Source organism: Puma concolor, chromosome A1 (genome assembly GCF_028749965.1).
Source record: "Puma concolor isolate L17-30 chromosome A1, mPumCon1.1.hap2, whole genome shotgun sequence".
Lineage (NCBI taxonomy): Eukaryota > Metazoa > Chordata > Mammalia > Carnivora > Felidae > Puma > Puma concolor.
Window position 1 is genome coordinate 159,647,056 of NC_141667.1, and position 24,616 is coordinate 159,671,671.

General features: G+C 58.4%; 1 protein-coding gene across 15 annotated transcripts in view; it reads right to left on the reverse strand.

The window, feature by feature from the left end:
• The window catches only part of MCF2L (MCF.2 cell line derived transforming sequence like), a 127,473-nt gene that overhangs the window by 82,652 nt on the left and 20,205 nt on the right, over nt 1-24,616 (reverse strand). For 3 of the 15 annotated variants that reach the window (XM_086708110.1, XM_086708113.1, XM_025924873.2), the window contains exon 1: nt 15,675-15,804. The exons of 3 other annotated variants lie outside the window; for them this stretch is intronic. In XM_086708110.1, coding sequence (XP_086564236.1) covers nt 15,675-15,750 — 76 coding nt within the window. In that variant the 5' untranslated portion in view covers nt 15,751-15,804. 9 more of the 15 variants (XM_025924874.2, XM_086708144.1, XM_086708172.1 and 6 more) reach the window with 8 other exon arrangements.

A 24,616-nucleotide genomic window follows, 5' to 3' on the forward strand; every position in this document is an offset into this window, starting at 1 on the left:
CCTGACACGGGTGACGATGTTTGGGAACAAACAGAGGCGGAGGCCGTATTTGCTGAAAGGGAGGTGAGGACCACAGAGACAAGGTCGCCCTGACCAGCCTTCTGTTCCCAGCCTGTGGGTCTCTAACAGATCTGGGGTGTGACGCCTGAGTCCCCACCTGGAGATGCTCTCTCAGAATCCAGGGGGGCATGGGCTGCCTCGTGCCACCGTCACAGCCCTGACTACTGCACGGAGCTCCACAGGGACGGGGTAAGGCACCCCTCCCCCTCACTCTGTTCAGAGACCATGGCAGTGGACAGAGTCCACACACCTGGGCCAGCGAGGCAGTCCAAGCCAGCTAGACAGTGGGGCTGGGGGTAAGCAGCTGTGGGTGTCCAGGATCAAGACGCCACAAAGACCCAGATGCGTCAGGTCCCAGAACTGTCCCCAGGCCTGAGCCAAGCTGTCCCCAAGCAGGCTGGTGGAAGACGGGGAGTTGGGGCGAGGCGCCGGAAGCAGTGACTTCAACCAAGTTGCCTGAAGTTTACAATGATGAAAATAATACGAATCGCCAGATTTCTTCAGAGCAAGAAACCTGTCCTTACCAACCAGTCTGACCACAGCCCGTAAGGAAGCATCTCAGTACAAGTATTTCCTCTGATAAACACACTTTAAACAAAACCACACGCTCTCTCCTCATTTTCGCAGGTGTTGGCTGATCTCACCTGGGTGCTGTGGGGAGTCAGAGAGCACGGCGCTCTGCTTCCTGGAGCTCTGGAAGAGTTGAGAGCCAGGTTTGCAGATCTGGCTCTTCTGAAAGCCGTTACGGGCAAGACCCAGCAGACACCGTAGCCAAGTACCAATGCACACGTCCCCCAGTGCTGGGCGTCCCTTAGAGCTACTTTCAGGGAACTCGGGCTTTTCCTTAGCACCCCCAACTATTCTTTGAACGCCAGGACCCAGGACTCAGCACCTAACTGCCCATCATCCACCTTGGTGCCAGTATGAGCCGGCACACTCAGCCTCTCGTGGGCACTAGGGCTGGTGGAGAAGCCTCTCGGGTCAGCACCCCACCGGGCACCCTGAGCAGACATCGCTGCAGCACTGACCTCACCATCTGGGTCACCTGGCTGATGTGGCGGGGGCAGGCTCAGGCCCCACATCACCCTCCCCCATGGGGCCTCCAGGGGTTGGATGTTAATTTAGTCCTTCAGAGTTGGGGGTTCTCAGAGAGCAGGTCCTCCGAGGCCAGAATGGTCAGAAAACTCGGGGACCCCTGTGAGCCCACATCCGATGACCTCTAGACAGTGGGCTTGGGAGGGGGTCAGGAGGGGCCCAAACATGTGCCAGGCTGGGGCAGGGGTCCACACGGGCCCTCGTGACGACCCCACTCACTCCTCAGAGTCGGCAGCATCCACCAGAAAGTCGAGGACCTGTTATTTTAACCCTGGACATGTGCACGGATGCAGGTGAGCTGGGAGTGACAGCCGAGAAGCAGAGGCCATCAGGCTTTCAGTGTGTGGGCTCCGTCCTTTCCCAAAGAGAAACTGAGGGAGGCTGTCTGGTCACAGCCGAGCCCACCCTGCGGCCACCAGCCACACCAGGGCTGAGACTATCCCGTGGCCACCAGCCACACCAGGGCCAGGCCCTCAGCCCTGCAGTTTTATGCACCAGCTTCTCCCATCCTCTTGGGACACTAATGGGCCAGAGTGAGGCTCCTACTCCCCACCAGGGAGGAGCCGTGGGGCCCCCAAACCAGGGGACATGTTGGGCTAGCTTTGTTACTTCTGGCATCGTTCACCTTAGACATCAAGGGCATCTGATGCCTGACAAGGTGCCCGATGCCGCAGTCAGCTGCTGCCCCAAGGTCAACAGCAAAGCTCAGGCTTCCCGGTCTCTGGGAGAAAGGACAGAAATGAGGGACAGGTTCCCTCCTCCAGCCCCAGCTGTCAGCACGCCAGGCTCTGGTGGAGGTCAGCCTGCATGGACGTTATGTTGAAACCCAGGAGAATTCCCACACCTTCCTCCGAGAGAAGCCCCCTTGGGGACAGCCTAGGCTCTGGCTGCAGGGGAGGGAGCACTGGAGGCTGCCCGGGATAGATGCCAGGGCAGGATGCCCCTCAGACCGCAAGGGCAGGGCACACAAGGGCACACAAGGGCAGGGCACACGCACATCCCGCCTGCCACCGCGGCCGAAGCAGAGACTCAGGAGCCCACACTTCTCAAAAGCAGAAGACAGTAAACCAAGTAAAGCCGGACCCACAGTCCGGCTTCAGTGAGACAGCCCGATGCATCATTTCCAACCTCCCAAGTACTTCAAGGGGCACGCGTCCCAGTGACACATACAGGGAGGTGCCCACCGGCAGAAGGGACCCCGTACCTGCTCCTGCGTCCCGGGTGGTGCCACCCCGTCCCGCCTCAACAGGCTGTGGGCGCCTCGAGGTCCCCCGGCGTCTCCGAGGCAGCAGCCAGAGCCGACGCTGGGGTCCCCCAGGGCCCCCCCGAGAAGCTCCCTTCGCGGCCATCACGTTTTCTCCAGGGACGCGCACGGCAGCGGGGGCTTCGATTCCACAGGGCACAGTTCCCTTGCCCTGCAGTTCTCCTCTGCAGACGGTCCACAGCGGGCGGGCACTGGCAGTGGGGGAGGGCACCCCACCCCGCGCTGCACGCTGAGCTGGGCAGGCGACCTCCAGTGACCTTGGGTTTGCCGAGTCCTAAGGAACAACAGAGCGTCCAACCGGCTCTCAGAGTCCCCGGCCTCCACCTCCAGGCCTTGCTCTGCAATCACTCTGGGCGCGGGCAGCCCAGAACCTCCTGTGCACGGAGGGCCAGCCCCTGCCTGTCCCCTCACCTGGGGGGACACAGCCCGGACACAAGGCCTGCGGTGTCAGAGGAGAGCTCTGCAGAGTGGGGGCCAGGCTGCAGAGCGGTCTATTTGCAGGTCTTGGGCGTTTCCTTCCTCGGAAAGGGGCTTGTGCTGGCCGGGGCTCCCAGAGTCAGGGGTTTGCTTCGCTGCCCAAGTCAGAAACACCTTCCAAGCTCAGGAAATCTCAAGTTCAAACAAACAGCCACAAGGCGGGAGGAAGGGAGGGGAAACGGCCCCGGGCCTTCTTGAAATAAACTGGGAGATTCCGCCGTCTGTGACCCCCGCCTGCCGTCCAGCTCGGGAGGCAGGAAATGATAACACTGCTGTGCTTGGCAAGTGACACTTTCCAGCGATGTCGATCGTGCCCCGGACCCCAAGGCTCCGGCCCCTGGTGCCCACGATGATTCTGAGGGGGAGAGACTGCCTGGCTACCTGCTGCCCCCACCTCCGTCCCAGAGCGTGCGCCCATGTGGGCATCACGCTGGACACGCCTCCGACCCTCACACCTAACCCGCCGGGCAGTTCACTCAGTTGCCGTTTATATGTGACACAGGGGAGGGTCCCAGGGCTCCCGTGTGCTTCCTGTACGCTCCCGCTTACGGGGGCGTCAGCACATGGGTCTGTCCGAATGGCCACGCTTGACCCCACGAGCCACGGGCACCCCTTCAGCAGTGTAGCCGGTTTGCAGCAAGACAACGTCTGCTTCCTTCTGCCCCTCGGCACCCACCTTCCTCCCAGGGGCGTTCACAGGCTGGGGGGACCCTGCCAAACACCAGGCCTTCCCTGCCAGAGCTGGGGGCTGTGGGGCCGAGGTGACAGTGTGGGTCCCGCACGCCTGCTGGCTCAGCCCCGATGAGGTCCACTTCCGGCTCTTTGGCTAGGAGCAGGCTCACACCTCTGAGCAGGGGAGGCACTGGGAGTGCAAGCAGGTGCTGGCCTCACTCGCCTCTCCTCTGCGCCCACGCCCCCTGCGCTGGCCTGCGTCTGCCGGCACGCAGCAGGTGAAGCCGGCTCCCGGCGCTGTGTCCGTGAGAAGCAACACGGAGAGAATGTCAATGCACTGGCCGCCGAGCCGCCCATCTCTGCGCTTCCACACGGGCCTCCGAGCAGAGGCTGTCCTGGCGCACAGTCAGGAGGAAACAGATGGTGTGTTTGATGTGGTGCGTCCAGGACGCGAGCCCTCTTCCTGTGACCAGGGACCAGAGCCCTGAGCTCCGTTCAGCACAGGGCACCGCAGGAAGGACATGCGGAGACGTGGCTACGGGACATGTCTCTGTGTCCACGGGAGCTGCCCGCCACTACTGATTAGTAACCGCCACGAGCCCCGTCGTGTGTTGTTCTGAGGCCGGGGCCGAATTTCTCCCCGTGTAAACGCGAAGGTGTGCACAGAAAATCACAAGAACGCGAACTTCAGGGCTGCTCACGGAGCAGCTGGTAAGTCAGACGCACGCGTGTGCACGTGCACACAGCCGCGGCGTCGCTGTTCCAGCAAGTGGGCGTGGCTGACCCAGGGTCTCCGACTTTATGGAAATATGTCTTAAAGACGTTACTATTTAAAACCTTTTCCAAAAATCAGTTCTGAGACACGAATCTGCTCACAGTCTCTTGGTCTCTTTGTCTTGAAGGCTCACGGTCTTTGGATTTGGCGGACATCTCAAAACCACACATCGTCCCGGGCATGTCCCTCCCTCAGCTCCCAGTCACAAAACCCAGAACACCCAAGTTCTTCCTCCCAGGCCCCAGGCCCACCCCGGTGTGCTGAGTGCAGGCACCGGCGGGCCTTTGGAGAACTGGGTCTCCGGGGACCCCAAGAGTATATTTTACTCAACATGAGCTCAAGCTACTGTCGAGGAATTCGTATCCATAAATGGCATCCAAGACTTTTGGCAGTAAAAAGTCTTAAATTAATCATGGCGGGGGCGAGGGCAGGGAGTCACTGAGCACAGCTCTTCAACGAGATGCCAGGTACTTGGAAAGTCCTTCCAGGCTGACAGCCGGCTCATTATCACGTGCAGCCACTAGGCGGGAGGACTCTTTTTCTTCGTAAGAATGACACGGGTGTGCACGTGTGCGTCAGTGCATTTCCACATGGCCAGCACACGCGGGTGCAAGCTGGCAGGGCCTGTGGGCCAGGTGACACACCTGCCTCTCCTCCTCCCTCCTGGTGCCTGGTGCCCCTGCCTGCCGTGCACAGACGACTTCCCGGGGTCGGGCCAGCACTGGGGCCCACAGGCACCACACGCCCCACAAGCTCGCCTCTTGTGCAGCGCTGGGTCCCAGCCCCACCGCCCGGCACTGCCCTTGGCCGCAGCCGGGCCGCCCCACTGGACGATGATTCCCTGCGGAGTCCCGCTGCCGGTCACGACTAATTGTTCACCGTGTAACAGGGCCTTTCGGCCCTTTTCAATGACAACGTCTTCCCTCAAACAAAGACAGGAAGCTCTGGGACCCTCCGTCAAGATAGCCCGTAAGACATACCACAGGTCCGACACGCTGAGGTCTCTCAGCACCAGCAGTGAAATCTTCGGTGGAGAGACCCTGGAGCTGCTCGCTCGTAATGAGCTTTTTGAGTAACACACTTCATTGTCTTAAATAAAGGACGCATCACACCTGACCAATCATGACAAAATCGAGAGATGGTGCCCTAGTCATACGAAATTAGAAACCTACTTACAGAAAACAGGCAACATGGTGACTTAGGTCTTTTCTATTCTGTGTTTGCAACAATTTTAAATAAATGTTCTCCTCGCATTGATTGGGAATATTGTGTGGCACGTGAAAGTTTGCCTGAACCTTCCACGTGAAATTCTGACACTTTCTGCGTTGCCCGAGGGTCTGTGCCTGGAGACTGTCGGCAGCGAAGCATCTGGGGTCTTGCGGCACCAGGGCAGACATGCGGCGTCTCCCAGGCTCGGTCAGCTCACAGCAGACGCTCCCTGCACGTGAATGTGTCCATGCGAATGAGGGACGCTGCCAGCACTAAGGACTGGGTTTCAGAAGAGAAAACAGTATAAAAGGGCTGAAAATCCCTCTGAGACTTGATAAATTCTCAAATGGATAAAATTATAAAACTGATAAACCATGGAGCCCAAACGTGCACGCCTACTCAACAACTTTCCACGTTTTGTTACTATTTAAACATCAAAGGACATGTCCTCCCTTCACAAGGATTCAGAAATCAAAACACTCAGAAAACTGTCTTTGAAGATAAAGTAACCTGACAAAAGTGAAGTCACATCTGGGGCATTTGTCCACCTGAAGTCTTGCTAAAAATATCACCAATGTGACTTAACGCTAGTTCCTCCTTCTGCAGAGGTAAGAAATCGGATTTCACGCTTTGGGGCCTGGACTCACTTTTTGCACGCTACAACAAGGGAATAACAAAAAGCCAGAAAATTTGCTCGAAACCCAATTTAGACACGCAAATGCCACTTAATCTGTCAAGTTCAGAAAGCTCCTGAGCCAGCCGCACCCTGGAGAGCCCACACCCGCCGCTCAGACGCTCACTCCCCCTTCTTCTCCCTCCTGTGGGCCTCCTGCCCACAGGCGGCCTGAGCGCTTCTCACGCGGACTTACGTCCCTTGCTGTTCGCGGCAGCCCTGCGAGGCAGGTGTTCTCACGGATCCACTTTATGAGGACACCCAGGCGCCACCCGGCCACAGGTGGCAAGGCTGGGTTCTGGTCAGGGACCCCCTCCTCCCCAGCGCTCACCCGCCTCTCTGAGGTGGTGTTAGTGTTATCCCCAAGGCAGGAAACCTCTTCCACACTGTATCCAAAGAGCACCGAGGACTCTGATTCTAGAACGTTTGTGTGTACATCACACAGCTACAATGAGCTTGTTTACATTTTGAAAGACACAACAGAGGTTTCTTCTTCCAAAGTCACAGGTATAAAATGAATGGATCAGATAAGTTCTTAGCTGACCAGAAATAAAGCTCGAAATTCTATTTATGACCGCACAAACCCAGCGGCAAGGATTCACGATTTGCACTCATGTGGAGATGATAATTCTGGCGAAGAAGTGGGTTTGGGCAGAGAGGAGGGCCTCCCACCATGAGGACACATGAACTCTGGCCACCGGAGCAAGCATGTCCCGCTCTGGACTCTACCTTCTGCTAAGCTGTGAATCTGTGGGCCCCAAACAACTGTCTGAACTACTCTTCTCCAGTGAAAATGTGTTTTTTGGCCACGGTACCCTCTCGACAAACAGTTGAGGTCAGAAACCCTTCACTGCGATTTCTGAATTGTTACTGGTTGTGACAACAGAAGGGTCTCTCGGGTCATGTCTTGTTACATTTACTAGCCCCTGAGAGTGACGCTGGAGGGAACCCTCTTACTTGGCTGGTGCGGACCACCCACATGAAGGTTCTCTCCCCAGGAGTATGTGCCTGGTGCAGCGTGGAGAATATAGGATCACCCACTTGCGCCCCCAGGAGGCCAGCTGTCCACAGAAGCCACAGCAAACCTGAGACCTAAGCACAGACTGAAGCCACCCCCACCCTGAGTGGCCTCTGTAGGCTGGGCACTGTGGGGGCCCTTCGGGGAGGTTCACAGGAGTTTGGAGCATGGCCATTACTCTGCGGGAGCCCCTGACATAGTCGGGGTCGGAGCCGACCTGTGAAGCAGTCGGCAAACCACATGAACAGCACACAATGAAATGCTGCAAGGGGGCTGCATGGCCTGGAGAGCTGGCTGCTCCCAGGAACTGCTTCCCAGAGGACGGAGGACGGCAGCAGTGTGACCGTCACCTAGAGACGCTGGACACAGGCCAAGAAGGGTGCCCGATGACAGGAAGCAGGTGGAGTGTCTGGACCTGGAACCGCCCCCACAAACACACTTACGTGGAGCCAGCTTCCTGTCTGTCATCTGCTTTGCTTGAACAAAGGGACAACTAGTGGACAAGTGCAGAAGCATGGATATGACTGGTTGGTCCTCTTCTGATGCTCAGAGCATCCTTCAGAATTGCCTCCTGGGTCCCCTTCATGCTTTAAAGGGTACTCGACACCCACCCTTTCAGCCACACTTGTAGTGTCTCCAAACAGCTGACCTTCCTTTCTTGCAACTGTGTCCACTGAACGTGGACACCTCCGAGACGTTTGCAAAGTATTTCGAGCAGGGGAAGCAACTTTAAAGCCCCTGGATCTGAGAGCTGCTGGGGCCACCTCAGGTCTCCAGCTTGCCCCGTCCACAGGCTCTCACCAATCAGCCCAGGGCTGCGCCCATGAGGCGTCCTTGGGATAAACGTTCCTTTTCAGTTGAGATCTGCATTCTGTAATTTCTCATCAATTCCCCGGCTCTCAGCCCCACCGCCCAGAGGCCAAGACAACAGCTCCAGTCCTGCCACATGGTGGGCGCGCACGCTCGAAGGGCATAGCTGTGTTCCTGCTGGGTCTTCTGCTTTCCAGCGATGGCCAGAGAGAGCACTGCAATCTCCCACCAGGTAGCTGCTGGTTCAGACCACACCATCTGTATTAGTCAGCAAGTGCCATGCTAATGCTGGGTAACAATGCACCCCCGATTCAGTGCCACCCCACTCAGCTCTATGGGGTTGGCTTTGTTCCATGGGCCTCCCTCTGGACCCAGGCTGGAGGGGCAGCAGTTGCCCCAGACACGAAGTCTGAGTCCCTCTGACTTTCATGGACATCGTTTGTGATGAAGTTAGTGTATGTGTGTGGGCGGCCGGCAAGGATGCTTTCTTCCGTGAACTCTCAATTCATTCAGTCACTTCGTTCATGAAGGTCCAGGTACCAATTTATAGTTTCTCAATCACACATTCTCTTTTCGAAACTCAGGGAGGTATTCACAGATATCCGATGCTTGGGTGTCTCCTCCACCTGCCACGGTTCCTGCATCCACACAACACCTGTTTCTGCAGCACGTGGACGAGAGGTCACACAGGACTTGAGTGAGCCACAGACACGACAGAGGAGCCATGGGCAGGAGGCATAGTGGGGACGTGGGCGCAGCTCACAGGAGTGGCCCCAGAGGGGCCCCGAATCAGCTGACGGGCAAGCGGGCCGCACAGGTGTAAGGAGCCCCTGGTTTTCCATCCGCTTCCGTCTCTGGAGTCCACTGAGGGGGTTAGATGCTTCCACCTCCCCACTGAGCTGCACCTGGTCGGGCACAGACTCACTTGGCCGGGGTGGGCCTGGGGACCTGCATTTCTAACACCTGGGCAATGCCTGCTCCGAGACTGCAGCCTGAGAACCCTGTTGGCAGGAAATCAGCAACACCTCAGGCATGCAACTCCAAGAGAAAAGACCTCTGGTTTCATCTCCAGGGCTTCTCTTTCGAATCCCTAAGACCCACTCCTGAATCCCTGCTGCGGGAGCCCAGGAACTTCCTGCGGATGCCCTTTATCAACGGTTGACAACAGCCACACCCACCCACCACAAATCTGCACTACGTTCCATTGCATTTCACACGTCCTCCGACATCCATCTAACCTGCCTCCATGGTGTTCTTCCCAAAATGCCTCAACACACCTTAAAAGTGGATCTGAAGAAACAACTCCTGAGGCTTCATGACCGAGGCAGACGCCTGCAGGCATGGGGGGGGCCATAACCATGCTGGACAGACCTCAGTGCTGCAGGGACGCTCCGGCCACTGTGTCGAAAGCCCCTACATACAGCATTCTGTGCAGGGATGCGCCCACCCTGCACCCAGCTGGGTCTCCCTGGAAGGAGTCTTTCCTCCAACAGGGGCATGGGGGGGGGGGGGGGCGCGTCAGGCCACTCTGCTCCAAGGACATCCTGGGAAACTTCTTCCGGCCTGCTGCCCCACTAAGCCCCGTCACAGCCACACACTACCTTCCCAAGGAGGGTCGGTGGCCCAGAGGACATAAGTGATGGCAGGTGGGCCACACTGGCTCGTCCTTTCCTCTCATGGCCACATCCAACTCAGTCAGCCCCACTTTCAGACATGTGCAAGACCCCACTGCCCACGCTGAGCGCCACCCAGGCCCCAGTGGCTATCCACCCTCTCCTGGACCAGCAGTGGCCCCCAGTCACACAGTAAGTCCACGTTCCCCACAAGCCTCTGGATGAGCCCTGCTTGTGTGTCTCAGAGGCTCTGATTTCCCAGAGTCTGAGCCGGGGTTGGAGCCGTGGGCCGGCTTTACACGGGGCTGAACAGTGGGCCCCTCAATTCTGTGTGTTGAAGTTCCACCCCAGGACCTCAGAATGTGACTTTGCCTGGACACGGGGACTTTAAAGATATAATTAAGATAAAATGAGGTCGCCGGGTGGCCCTACTCCATATGACCCGGGTCCGTGTAAGAAGAGATCAGACTCAGTCACGCAGAAAGACAACCACGTGAGGACACCGGGAGAAGACTGCCATCCACACGCCAAGAAAAGAGGCCTGAGGACAGACCAGCCCTGCGGAACCTTGGCCTCAGACCTCCAGCCTCCACACTGAGAAATGCACATCTGTTTCCCTACAGCGGCCGGGCTGCCTAATGCAGGGGCCCAGACCCCCGCTCCCTGCCCCCCGCCTCCACTGGCTCCCCCCTGCCCCCCGGCCATTCCAGCCCCACACACCAAGGGCTTCCAGACCCCACGGTGCAAACACAAATAGCCTCATTGTGCACAGAAGGCTCTTCCCAAACTAAGTATTACACACCAAATTCTTAGGGTATGTTTCAGCATTTCTGGGTTAACTACCTACTTTTACATATTGACCCAAGCAGACGCCACATCCGTATAATTTTGTGCAGAGGGAAGCCGGCTAAGGAGTTGCAGGACAGAGCTTCTCTCTGAGATCTGGGGGGTGTTGCTGTCTTGTCACAGGCTGGCTTTGTTCAGACAATTCACATTGGTGCAAGGTCCCTTGGGACATAGATGTGCCATCAGCAGCGTCGGGGGACCAAACCCTCAGCCTTCCGCCTGGAGGATTCTCGGGGACTGCAGCACCTGGGTCTGGCTTCCAAAAGCATTCTGGTGACACAGCCCCGGGGTGATGCCCACCCGGGGAACTGCTGCCCACCAAGTAGCAGCTACAGAGGAGAGGCAAGGCAGGGCTCATTCCCAGCCTCGGATCCGGGCGTGACCCACGGAGAGGGTGGGCAGCAAACAGAGGGCCCTCCAGGACAGCCCGGGAGCGGCAGCGGCGGGGTAGGGGAGCGCCCGCAGGCTCACAGATGGGACAGGCCAGCCGGGATCTGCTGGGTAAACCACTCACCTCGGTGTGGCCTCCAGGGCAGCTTTTCACAAGCTTGACACAACTTGGAGACTCTGTGGCTTTGTGGCATGATGGGTATTTCGGGGTTTGGGCAGAACAGAGAATGTCAACTACCAGATCTGCCACTGACCAGTCCTGCAATCTGGCTGGACCTCAGTTTCCATACCTATAGAATGGGCCTAACGGCCAAACCTCAGACTGGCTGTCCGGATTGAAACACGCTACAAGCACTAGCTCTGTATTAGGCAGAGGACAAAAACTAAAGAGATAAAAAAACAAAACAAAACAAAACAAAAAACCTCTCACAACTATGTGTTGATTTTATGTGGTAAGACACAATTCTCCTTTTCGTTAAAAACAATATTTTAAAAATAATTTTTTCAAATGTTACGTTCTGTAGAAGAGTACGTGATTTCTGTGACTCATTAACCGCCCATATTTGGTCTATTTACATATTCATACCAAGCAAACATCAAAACTAGAAAAGTACACCTAACAAGAAAGAGGGAAGTGAATTTTAAGAGTTTCCCACCCCCACCCCCTGAAGCAGAGAGAAGCAGGTGTCATCACCTGGAACCCACCCCTTCCCTCACACCTCTTTGTCTCTAAAATTTTTCTCCAAAGTAATCAAGAAAAATTGCAACTTCCCCAGGATGAGACCCTGGTGAGGCATCCTTTTATGGTTACTGGGCCTGTGACAGTTACCAACTACTACAAGGCTGATGGGGGTGTGGGGTCCTCATCCAGGGCTGACTGGGGGACGGGGGTGGGGTCCTCCCCCTGGACTGACTGGGGGACGGGGGTGGGGTCCTCCTCCTGGACTGACTGGGGGATGGGGGTGGGGTCCTCCTCCTGGACTGACTGGGGGACGGGGGTGGGGTCTTCCCCCGTGGACTGATCACGGGGACGGGGGTGGGGTCCTCCTCCAGGACTGACGGGGGGATGGGGCACTTTCCATATATTTGGACTTGCCGCTCTTTGTTCTCTTACTTTCCAGAAGCTTCTACGTTTGCCAGATCAGGTGTGTCACAAAACTATGTTCATTCCTACTTGAGAGCTCTCCAGAGGCCCTCTGCTTGAACTGACCGAGCACGTGGGGGACGCCGCTGTGGGCCAGGGTCTCAGAAGGATGAACCCCGATGAATGTGTGCTGCTGGGTGATACACCCACTCCGCCCCCAGCACGGCTGAGTTCCTAGCTGAGATATGAGTTGACATTTGGCTCCTTGGCCAGTGGTGAGCTCAGTGCAGGACAAGGGACAGGACAGTGGTGGGGAGGGAGGCGCCGGGGCCAGAGACAGAGGGCCCAGGGGAGAGGGGCAGGTGCAGTGCTCAACCAGGACTTTCTGGTGCTCACCGGGGGCCATTCAACTTTGAAATATGACAGCACTTGTATCTTTACCTTCACTGTCTGCTGTGCAACCTTGTCCATTTATCCCTCCACCCATCCTCGTCCACCTACCCACCCATCGTGTCATCGTGCACCCATGACAAGAGCTAGTATTTTGCTCAAGGTCAGGGAGTGGAGAAGGGGGCACTCGACCCCGATTCCTCTCTGCAGCCGCTCCTGGCCCAACACCACTGGCATCACCCGAGAATGAAAAGCACAGATTCTCAGGGTCTGCCACAGACTTCCCGAATCAGGGGTGTGGGGTGGGGGCCAGAGGCTGTGAGCATTAGCTCGGGCGGCCTCGGGGGCCCGGCCAGAGGACCTCTGTTCTTCCACTTTCTGCACACGCGCGGGCCGACTACAGGTCCGTCAGTGTCTCTCCCTCCTGCTTCTGGCTTTGTCACGGTTACTGAGACTCTAAGCGAGATGAACATGCTGGCGAGGGGGCCTCACAGAGCAGGGCACTCCTGCCGCTGTAAGCCGCTCCTGGCCTTGTGATGGGATATTGGGTTCAAGAGTCCACGGACAACAGACACAGGTTCACAGCCCACATGCCAGCACGCGCATCCTCCCTCCCACGCAGGCTAACCTAGATGATGCCAGCACCATGGGAAGTCAGGGGAAGGACAAAGGAACATGCTTGTCAGTTCAGGGCGGAGCCGCAGAGGGAAACAGACACGGAGCCTTTGAAAGGTCGCTGAGTGCACTCAGCTCTGACCTGCTCCCCAGGGCTCAGGCCCCCAGCCCCAAGGCACTGGGTCAGTGCACAGACCGACATCCTGCCCACGTCTGCCACTAAGATCACCTGACCCTGTTCTGTCACAGATGGGGAGCTCCTCTGAGGACCTGGGCTGGCGAGCAGGTCGACATCGACCTATATTCCCATCCCCGTGAGTGGAGCTGTGCGTGTGCCCCAAGGTGGGTCGACAGCGCTGCGTCAATGCCTCGGGACACACACCCGCACCGCATCACACAGCCTGCGTTCAGTGGAGCCTCTCTCGCAGCCTGATGGAAAATGAGTTTGTGCAGAGGGAGCCGACAGCATTAACGGGACACAGGCAGGGACGCCGTCCTCTCCCCCTGCTGAAAACACTACATCCTCGTGAAGCCGACTGTTGACCTGGATTGAAAAGAGATCTGAAATCTGCGGCTGTTGGCAGCACGGATGTGACAAAGGACACACATCTGTGACTTGCTGCTGAGGGGGTCAAATAGAGCCTGGCTCGCAGCACAATTCGGGAAGCGGCCGGGGTCCTGCCTGCTCCTCAGAGAAGCCTTTTCACAATTCAAAATGCACACGCGTCTTCCGAGCTGGAGATGAAACCTCCGTCCCCGAGAACCCAGGGCATGACGTCACTCTGGGAAGTCTTCCCACCGCTCCTGTCCTCACTGCAGGGCCTGAGCGGAGGGGAGGGGAGGGCCTGAGGAGCCGTCCCCCCCTCTCCCCCACAGGGCGGGAGGGGCGCTCCGTGAGTCTCTGACCCAGCGCCCTTCACCTCAGGACACAGCCCAGACCCCGCACCCAAGCAAAACGCAACCGAGTTCCAGAAAAGGGGAGCCATCTCCCTGGGAACGAGGGGCCAGATGGCACACAACGGCTTCCTTTTCTTTTGACCCATATCCGGTAAGTCTAGTAGCTTTAATCACAAAATCACCATTAAAAACTGAAGGTCTCCAAAAATCGTGGCTAGACCACCGCACACAATGACGTGTATGCTGATTCAATCACTGCTTTGCCCTCCAAACCCAGTGAGGTCTCCCACTTGTGACAGAGAGGACGGATACCACCCCTAAACCACTTAAGTGACAAAATCTAATCTCCCAGAAAGGCACCATTTAGACAATGAAGGAATGATACACAACGTAACGTTTGGGCAATATCAGGCAAAAATGTGGCAACTTACTTTTAACGACACACGATTATTTCCTCTTCATTCAAGGAAACTAGTTAATGCAGACCGCTCTCTTCCTGCACAGTGCGGCATCGAAACTCGGAGGTGACTGACTGAGACACTGCCAGCTCAGCGTTTTCTAACCCTAAAGAGATCCATTCGAACAGCTCCTCAAAGCTCGTCTTAAGTAACCTCCTAATCAATACAGGCAACGGAAGCCCACACATGCCGTCCTCTACCCTTACCTACACCATTCCCAAGCGCTTGTCTCAGCTGTAAGTTATATTTGGTGAGGAAAAGAAGCATCCCGTTAATCCAGATTTTTCCTCCTAAAAACAAGCTTCTGATAGCCTCACCATGCCTACGCCCTGCTCTGGAAGCCCTTGGCTCAGATTATTTTCAACCCACAGATACGTATGCTTTCTCGAAAGGCAGCTGCCACCCAGGCTGAAGAAGCAGATCTCAGACGAGGGTACGAACCCGGATCTGCAACCTGCAGCTATATGCTCACTCTCCCGGGCGGAACCAAATCACGCTGCCTGTCCACGGAAACCTAGCAGCCGCCAGCAAGATGCCCAGCACCTCTGCTCCTTCCTGTTCTCGCTGCTGGGGAAGAAAACGAAGGCTGTCATGCAAAACTCAGGCGCATGATGTCAGGCTTAAGAACACAGGATTCAGCAGCTCCTCCTACCAGTGTGCTTGGAAACCGCATCGAGCCTCCGCACCATTTCTTCCAGAGCCATCTCTTCATTTCTCAGCCAAAACCTCATCCTCCAACACCAGTGACCCTCTGCTGCAGAAGGCGCCTTATGGGTGGGGTCGTGCGATGGGGAGGGGGCACGGCCGCGCCTCCCTTCCCGGGATTGGTCCCCGAGCCCCGCCAAGGGGGCGCGCCCTGCGGCAGGGGGGCTGCGGGGCGGAAGCGGAAGCGGCGCGCTTGCCTCGCGTGTCCCCACGGCCACCAGGGAGCCCTGCGTGTGCGTCCCCGCCTTCACCTGGGAGCCCCGCGTGTGCGCCCCCGCGGCCACCTGGGAGCCCTGCGTGTGCGCCCCGCGGTCACCTGGGAGCCCTGCGTGTGCGCCTCCGCGGCCACCTGGGAGCCCTGCGTGTGCGCCCCCGCGGCCACCTGGCAGCCCTGCGTGTGCACCCCCGCGGCCACCTGGAACCCATGTGTGGACCCCCTACGGATACCTGGCGGCACCCCCCACAGTACCGCGTGTGCTCCCCGCGCAAAGGCGCAGCCCGCCCCCATCCCTCGCAGCCCTGGGTCTCTGCTCCTTCCCCCGAGAGGAAGGAGGAGCTGCCGGGCGAGCAGAAGGTGAAGTGGCCGCCAGGGCGTCACCGGGAACCTGCTTCCCCCACTTTACCTCCGGCTGCCCTGGGGCAGGTGCAGAGGCCGCAGCAGCCCAGCGCGTGCTCCCCGCGCTCCCCGCGCCGCCGCATGCCTCCCAGCCACCCCGGGTCCCTGGGTCCACGATGTGTCCGCGGGTGGCCAGGGTGGAACAGCCGCCCCCCAAGTCGCGCCGCCGGTCTGAGGACGCAGGGCGCGGGGAGGGAAGCGCGCGGCAGCTCGCACAGGCCTTCCGACCTCGCCATCCTTGGCACCAAGCCACTGCGTGCATTTTACACCTCAGCGCCCTGCATATGGGAGTTGCCGTGTGGGCGGCTGCGGCTGCGAGGGAACAGGGGTGTGCGCTAACCCTCTCCTCGCCCGGGGTCTGCCAGCCCTCTGTGGTTGGCATGCCAGGTGGCGCGCCCCTCCCTACAGAAGCGGGGTTTCAGGAAGAAGCGCCCGTTTGCGTGACTGGTTTGGTATGTTCCAGCCAGGAGCCGCTGAGGCTCCGGCCGTGGCTCCTGTCAACACTCGGTCACACGGTCAGGTTCCAAGCTGGGTCCCAGGGGCAAATGGTTGGACGTGACCCAGCACTTGCTCTGGGAGAGGTCGTGGGCCTGGGGGGCAAGAGACATCTGGAAAGTGCTGCCGAGCGGGATGAAGGATGCTGCCCTTGTGCTTTGCTTTTCTTGTTTACATCGGAGCCACCTGCCACCAGTGAGGGCGGGGGCAGCAAGGTGTCCTGAAGAGCAGGCAGCGAGCCTTTCTTTCCCTTGTGGGCCCTGGTCCTGGGCTGTCCTGCCCGAAGCTGTGCCAGACACACTCCCCTTCAACCCCCATCACACACCCTTCGCCCCCCATCACACACCTGCCCCACCTCACACTCCCCTTTGCCCCCCATCACACGCCTGCCTGACTTCAGGGCAGATCCTGAAATGTCCAAGGCAGGCCCTGCCCTGCCCTGCCCTGCCCTGCCCAGTGCAGAGGGCGGCGCCCATCCCACTGCCCCAAAGGCAACAACCCCCACACTTGTCCTTGACCCGCACACGTTTCTCCCTGGCCACACTCTCTCACACCTGCACTGCACATCTGGGGGTCACATCCCTCCTCAGAGGCGTCTCCACCTCCTCCCTCACAGGGTTTAACCCCTTTTGGGCACTGCAGTGCTCAAACTTGACGTCCCGTGGAAGCCTGGAGGGCTGGTTGACCCCACCACACCCAGTAGGTCAGGAGCGGGGGTGATGGGCATTTCCAACAGGACCCCAGGTGACGCTGAGGCTGCTGGTCCACAAGCTGAGAGCCGCTGCGAAAGAGGACAAGGCAGATGCCTGCCCCCTGCTCTCGCTGACTCCCTGCCCATCAGGGCAGGACATCTCCACTCACACAGTTTCTTTCCTGAGCCCTGAGGCCTCCACCCTGTCCCCTGAAACGCCTCTGGCTGGTGCCCATCCCCAGACCGAGTGCTGCTTAGGTGGAGCCCACTGACCTCTGTGACGGGTGCTGTTTATGTGTCAGTTGGCCAGGCCTTGGTGCCCCGATGTTGGTTCAAACACCAGGCTGGATCTCTTTTTGAGGGTATTTCACAGATGTGATTAACATGTAAGTCAGCAGACCGAGTAAGGCAGATCGGTCTCCCTGCTGTGGGTGGGCCTCATTAAATCAGGTGAAGGCTTTACGGACAAGGACGGGTTGCCCTGAGGAAGAGGGAAGACTTGGGACACGACCCACAACGCCAGCTCTTCCCTGGTGGCCAGCCCACACCTGCACCTGCAGATTTCAGATTTTCCAGCCCCACAGCCAGCTGAGCCAGTCATTTATAGGTCTCTCCTCCCTCCTCTCTCTTTCTCAATTTCCACCAAACCTTTACTCTCTCCTTAAACTATAGCATAAATGGTGCTTTCTATAAAAATCACTTCATATCTGATTGAAGAATAACAATAGTGACACTGTCCCCAAACCCAGCTCCAGGGACTCTCCAATCTCTTTAAGGACGTGAACCCCTTTAGGCATCACAGACAGGTGGCACTGTCTTCACCCTGTTTTATAGGACGAGGCACAGAAAGTCTCAGTAACCTGGCTAGGGTCACACAGCTGTGAAGTGGCAGATGCACAAATGAGTGTTTGCTTTATGGAAACCCTGTCACATCCCAACTAGAATGCCATCCCCAAAGTCCCTTAGAGTAAATAAGGGACAATTAGGGAGGGAGGGTCCCAAGCCCAATACTGCAGAAGATCCTTCGCCCCTGTGTCCCAAGGGCACGGGCCTGCTTTCTATCACTGTCTTGCCCCCTTCCAGAAAGGAGAAACAGGACAGGGCTGTTCCGGGCCCCATGAGGCCACACGGTGCCCAGGTGGGAAGGCAGAGGTAATGTTACACCTGGATACAGAACACATCCGCTTAGCAACCGTTCCGGAAAGTTAGCCCGAAACAGGAGCCCTGGGGAGCCCGCCCTCCTGAGGAGGGGGGAGCTCTGGGGGGAGGGGGGAGCATGGCTGGAAGTGAGCACAGCCCTGGAGACTGAGGACGCACATACGTCCCGTGCTGCCTTGCCCCACGTCAAGGGGGCAGCATGGGGAGAGGGGGGACTTGGAAAGAAGGTTCTGAAGAAATCCACAATCGCTAACAGCACAGCCTGGCTCTGGAGCTGGGGTGTGGGGCAGGTGCAGCCTCCTGGAGCAGGGCCACCAGCTGCTTCTGAACAACTACTCCCTGGGCAGGGCGGGGCTGAGCTAGGCAGGGGGGCTCCCTGCCCCTGAGGGGCTTACACTCTGTGTAGGGCCAGCCACTAACAAGGACACACATCCTTATGGCGGCTGGGGAACAACGGATCCCCTGGGGAACTGATGTGAGGCCACAGGACAGAGTCCAGGATACGGGTAAGCCCTGTTCCAGCTGTGTGCTCTGGTACATGCACACCCATGTCTGTGGTAGGCAGCTTACAGCAGCGCAGAGGGGAGGGGAGGGCAGGGAGGGGGCAGAGACAGGGGTGGGGGGAGAAGTGAAGGGAGAGGGAGCATGGGGGAGAGGAAGGGAGGGGAGGGGATAAAGAAGGGAGGAGGGGAGGGAGGGCGTGTAGGGGGAGGGGGAGAGGGGAGGGATAAAGAAAGGGGGAGGAGAAGGGAGGGAGTGCAGGGGGAGGGGTATTGGCGGGGGGGGGGGGAGAGGAGGGGGGGCGCCAGGAAGGGGTGGGAGTCTGAGAGCAGCACACCACTACAGCAAATGGAGAACCGAGGGGTTCCCTGGTCACAACGGGAAACCACTCAGTAACCTAACTACAACAGCAAGTTGCAAATACACAAAATGGGACTCCATTTACACCAAATTCAGAGACAGGTGAAACTAAGCTTCTAGCAGCAGAGACACACAGCTCGAGCCCAGTGTCAGCGGGGTGGCAACAGGCTTCCCTGAAGGAGGAGCTGAAGGGCCCTGTAGGGTCCTGTGACCAGAGGAAGGGTGGGGCCTGGAGGGAGGGGAGGGGCCTGAGGTCCTCAGGGTTCTCAGTCTGGCCCAAGCACCTCACGACCATGGGTTGCAGACCCATGACCTGGGTCTCCAGCCCTCTGAGCCCAGCAGCATCCCTACCAGCGCTCAGGATGATACCCACACCAGCTACCTTTCTTCCAACCCTGGACCAAACACAGTACAGAACAGGCATAATATGCCAGGCAGGATTCCCCGGGGGGCACCGTGAGAGGGGACAGCTGTGACCGACCGTGTGCCCAACACCACTGGTCGGACCATCGGGGAAGCCACCTCACACCTGTCAGAATGGCTTTTACCAAGGAGACAAGAGATAACAGGTGTTGGCTGGCTGTGGAGAAGGGGGACCTCTGTGCACGGTTGGTGGGAATGCCCACCGGTGCAGCCACTGTGGACATCAGTGTGGAGCGTCCTCAAAGAACCAAAAAGGAAACTAGCCTAGAATCCAGCTATGCTACTCCTGTGAACGGACCTAAAGAAAGAACAGCAACTCAAAGAGATCTGTGTGCCCCACGCTCACAGGGGCGTCGTTCACAACAGCCAAGACCTGGAACAGCCCAAGTGTCCACTGACGGAGGAGACGGGGGAGTGGGTAAAGGTGGGTGGACACACGGTGGGCTGTCGCTCATGAAAATAGAGGAACCCCGCCACCTGCAACCAGGGGGTGGAGCCCGAGGGGCACCAGGCTCAGTGAAATATGTCGGAGGAAGACAAGTACTGCATTTGGTCACTTGTATGTGGAATCTAAAAGCGCTGAGCTCAGAGACGGAGCAGAATGGTGGCTTCTGGGGGGCGGGGTGGGGGCTGTTGTTCAAGGGTACGAACTTCCAGTGAGAAAGCGAAGTTCTGGGGCCCTAAGGTGCAGAGAGACGGCCACAGACACGACCCTGCGTTACACATTGGAAGACTGGTTCTCACCACGAGACAGAACTGGTAACTACGTGACATGACGTGTGGTAACTAACCTGTGACCACTCCCGGCACATGCCTCTGTCGAACCATCACCACGTGCACCTTCCCCTCATTCAGTGGCCGTGTGTCCACTGTGTCTCAGTACAGCATGGGGGAGAGGGCAGCCATGGGAGATGGTGACAAAGGCGAACCTCTGAAAGGAGCTAGGCGCCCCTATTGCCAACGTCTGGAGAAGACAGGTCTACACCAGCAAGCCGGCACCGGAGGGTCAGGGCCGGACCACCGGCACGCGGGGGCCCCACAAGGCAGCACTGATAAGACCCGGGATGTGGCCCGGCAGGTGAGTGCACGCGTGTGTGCAGGTGTGTGTGCCCACGGGCCTCCCCGCCCTGCTCCCACAGGGAAGAAGCGGGAGGGAGGGCAGTGAGCCGGGAGCGGGCCCCCTTCCCTGCGGCCCCGGGTGGGGCAGGAGGAGAGGGAGGCTGAGTGTGTGCGCGGACAGGACTGGGCCCAGGAAACAAAATGACCAAACACGACAATTTTGGGGTCAGAATAAAGTGTCACCAAGGCACCCTCCGCTCCGTCCAGCAAGGTCCAGGGAGCGGGGGCAGGAGGGGGCAGGAGGGCTCAGGAGGAAAGCCCAGCTCCCTGGGCGTGAGCGGCGGACTTGGCGATGGTCACCTTGTAAAACCGTCGTGAATCCTGAGAGGAAACACAAAACTCAGTGTGTGCGCCAGTCAGGGCACCAGTTCATGCCGGAGCCAGGATGGGACATGCATGTTGTAACTTCCGGGGGAAATTCACTGCACTCACCCAGCAAGCCATAAACAACCACTAAACCCACTGGACCAGGACCCTGTGACCAGAAGGAGTGACCTTCTGGAAGGATCCTACCTGGAAAATAAAACTTCTGGAGTCTGAGTGGCCGGGAGGGGGGTCACCGCGGGAGCCTTCCTGAGGAAGGGGTGAGCCCTCGAAACCCCTATTCAGCCGGTTCTGAGAACAGGAGGGGCCACGGTCCCACTGCAGACACACAGGGCAGAGCCACTTGGGGGACCCCGGGCGCTGGCTTCCTCACATCCTGTCTATGTCAACAGACTCGGGTCCAGCCCTGCCCCCCCCCCAAGCTGAGCTCTGGACAAATCTCTTGGGGGGCATCAGCCTGTGCATCATCTCAAGGGCCAAGCCAGCCTCTAAGTCAGAAAGATTCACGTGGGAAACAGGCATTCAGGTGGAAAGCAGTGAACAGTGTCAAGGAATAACTTTATACTGTCACTTGCTGCCTTTCTCCACTGAGGCTGCTGGGAGCGAGAACCGCAGACGCTGATGTCTCACGGCCCCGGAGCCTGCAAATCCAGGATCAAGGTGCCTGCACGGTCAGGTTCCCGGGTTCCGGTGAGGTCCGCTTTCTGGGGCCGTCCCGCTGTGTGCTCACGTGGGGGCAGACAAGGGAATGCTCCGGGGTCTCCATCACGTGGACACCGGGGTCACTGGGGGGCTCTACCCTCGCCCTACACATCTCCAGGCACCATCTCCTTGGGGGTTTGGATTTCCGCACGTGGACTTGGGGGACACGACGTTGAGAACACATCAGCGCCTACAGACACTTTGTTCCGATGACAATGAAACTACCTGAAACTCCTTCAGAAGCACTGTCACATGTGTCACTGGGGCACATGTGGAGGGCAGGGAGGCTGGGAGACTCAGGCTCCCCATGAGAAGAAGAAGGGGAGCAGAGAGAACTGGACCATCGCTGGGGCTCTGCAGAAGCAGCCCACGGGCCCTCGCCACGTTACCCCAAACAGCAGTGGGCTCCTCTGTAAATGTGGGGTCCACATGAAAATGGGGTCCCCACCCCAGCTGTCACCACAGTGTGCACGGAAGAGCCAGCAAACTCAAGCCCGAGGTGACCGAGAAAGCACCACAGAGAGCAGGATGAGGGACATCCTTGTTCTCGTCCTCAGAACCCGCGGATGAGTTACCCTGAGTGGACAAGGGGACTTTGGAGGTGAGACCGGCTGAGGATCTTGAGACCGGGAGACTGTCCTGGGTCACTGGGGGGGGGGGGGGGGGGCGCTGGACGTATCCCAGGGTCCCCACGGCAGGAAAGGGATGTGCCACAGCCCCAGAGGATGGGGCGATGTGGCGCCACCGCCAAGGAACGCAGACAAAGCCCGAAAGTGGCCTCTCTCGGGGCCTCAGGAGGAACCAGCCCCGCCCCCACCTTGGTCTGGGACTCCTGGTCTCCGGAGCTGGAGAATGATATGTGTGTGCCCTCTAAGGCTCTGTGGTCATCTGTTATGGCGGCAAGAGGAAAGTAATGGGGTCACGTACGCCAGCCCAGAAGCCCTTGCTGCAGAGAGGAAGCCACCCGGTGTGAGGTCTCGGGGCCCCCACAAAAGGCCGACAGCAGACGTGGGGCCCCAGACGGGCGAGCACGCACAGGCCTCCTACAAACCCCGAGGGTCAGGGGGAAGCCCCTTCCTCGTGCCCACAAATGCGTCTGCTGCCCCGACTGCCCCACAGGCTGAACATTCAACCTTCACCTGGCAGCGTGGAGACCCTCGTGATTATTCAGAAAACCCCGTGGTCTGCCTGTCTGTTCCTGACATTTGAAGTTTGATTTTACAGCCTTGACAGGGAGCGTCGTGAATAACCAGGTGGCCGCAGTGTGACGTCGTCCTGCACGGCGAGGTGTGTGCCGACACTGCATGTTCACTTGTTGGCTGCTGACGCCCCACCTGCCCGCGTCCGCGCCTGGAGAACGTTTCCGCTCTCACCGCGAGGAAACAGCACCAAGGGGGTGAACCGACCGAAATGAGGAGAATGTGTTTAACAGCTGTGAGTTGAGGAAGCAGCGGCCAGTTTCCTTCTTCTGTCTCCTTCCGTTGTTCCGTGAGCTGCCCCGGGAGTTCCGGCAGCCTCCGGCTGCCAGGCCACATACCCACCCCGTGGGAGCCACTGGCTGTCCTCAGGGAGGACCAGCCCCTGGGACGAGGCCCCGGGAGAGGCAGAGCCAAGCAGGACCGCAGGCACAGGATGCTGTGGTGTCACAGGCAGACAGCAGGACGCAGAGCCGCCCCCCTCCCTGAGCGGGAGACCCAGCCACCAGTGCTGGCTGCTTCTGCACTTCGAGGGCACGAGAAAGGACAGCACAGGCATGAGCCATTTCTGCCTCATGGGTAGGAAGTAAAACGGCAGCAGTGGCCTGGAGACAATCAGCCCAGCGTGTGCCTCTAAAGCAGGGGCTGTGCTGGGCCTCACCCGGGGGCCTCCCGGGACCCACCTGGGCCCAGGCCTCACAGCGCCAGCGCCACTCACTGCTTGGATTTGCCAATTTGGGTTCCTTGGTAATCATGCCTCCCGGGAAGAAGGAAAAATAAATCAATATACTCTGGCATCTGGACTCTGCTCCTACAAATACTTTCTAAGAAACCAAATGAAACCAGAGAAAAAATACCGTTGGCCTTAAGGGGACCTGGCTTCACTCCCTCTGGGTCACGACGCAACATATGGACTCAATTCTGGCAACTGCGCTGGTTTTATTCTCCAAAGTGTCTGGGGACGTCCTGGATATATAGATGTAAGAGGCCCACCCTCTTACGGGATGTGTGTGCATAGCCACACGCCAGCAGGGAGGACCCTGGGCCTGCAGGGTGACAGTCACATTCGGTGAGCACTGGTTTTGGTGATGGTGACACCTCCCGGAGACTCTGCCCAGCAGTGCAGCACAGGGCCTGTGTTCCGGGGTCAGTTGGTGGGTTCAGCCTGCCCCTGACTAGGTGGTGACCTTGAGAAGTGACTCAGTTTCCCCATCCATAAAACAGGGGTCACACACTGCCTACGTCACTGGTAGCGCATCAATGGTTAGAATGGTGCCTGACAAGCGGCAAACGCTCGACGATTATTAGCCAGTACACTCGGAGAGTCAGACTGTAAAATCCAGGAAGGACCCCAGAAAGAGCCCATCCCACTAACTCTGTGTCCCCGTGTCTCAGCCCCTGTTTGTGACTCCCCCCACCCTGGCCCGTGGGACCGCGACAGACTCGAGGTTTGCTGTTCTCACATATTTATCCCCTTATCCGATTCATAAGGGAGCCCTTACCATGTGTCACAGGCCACGTGCTGGGGACACAACACTGACAACACACAAGACCCTCATCTCCGTGGCGCTTTGCTTCCGAGGAAGGCCAGCCTGCCTATGTGCTCCCAACAGGGTTCCCCGTCCCCACCTCTCCTTCCACCTCGGGCAGCTTTAATGTGGGGCCCCCAGCATCTGTCCTGAGAGGCCCAGGTCCTGGCCACGTCCCCATTCTGAGGCCCTGAGCCAGGCGCTGGCCCGGGTCCCCACACAGGTGACAGCGGGAAGCTGTGACAGCACAGGACCGCTTTCCTCCCCACACAGCAAACCAGCAAATACAAGCCCCTGCTGTCTGCAGATAGCGTGAACAGCATGCCCACCCTTCAAGGACCACACAGAGCACAGGAGAGGCCGTCAGCCCCTTCTCCCAAAGCGCAGCCCACCCTCCAAGAATGAGACTCTGGGCCAGTCACCCCGAGGGGCACTCCCAGGCTCAGCCCAC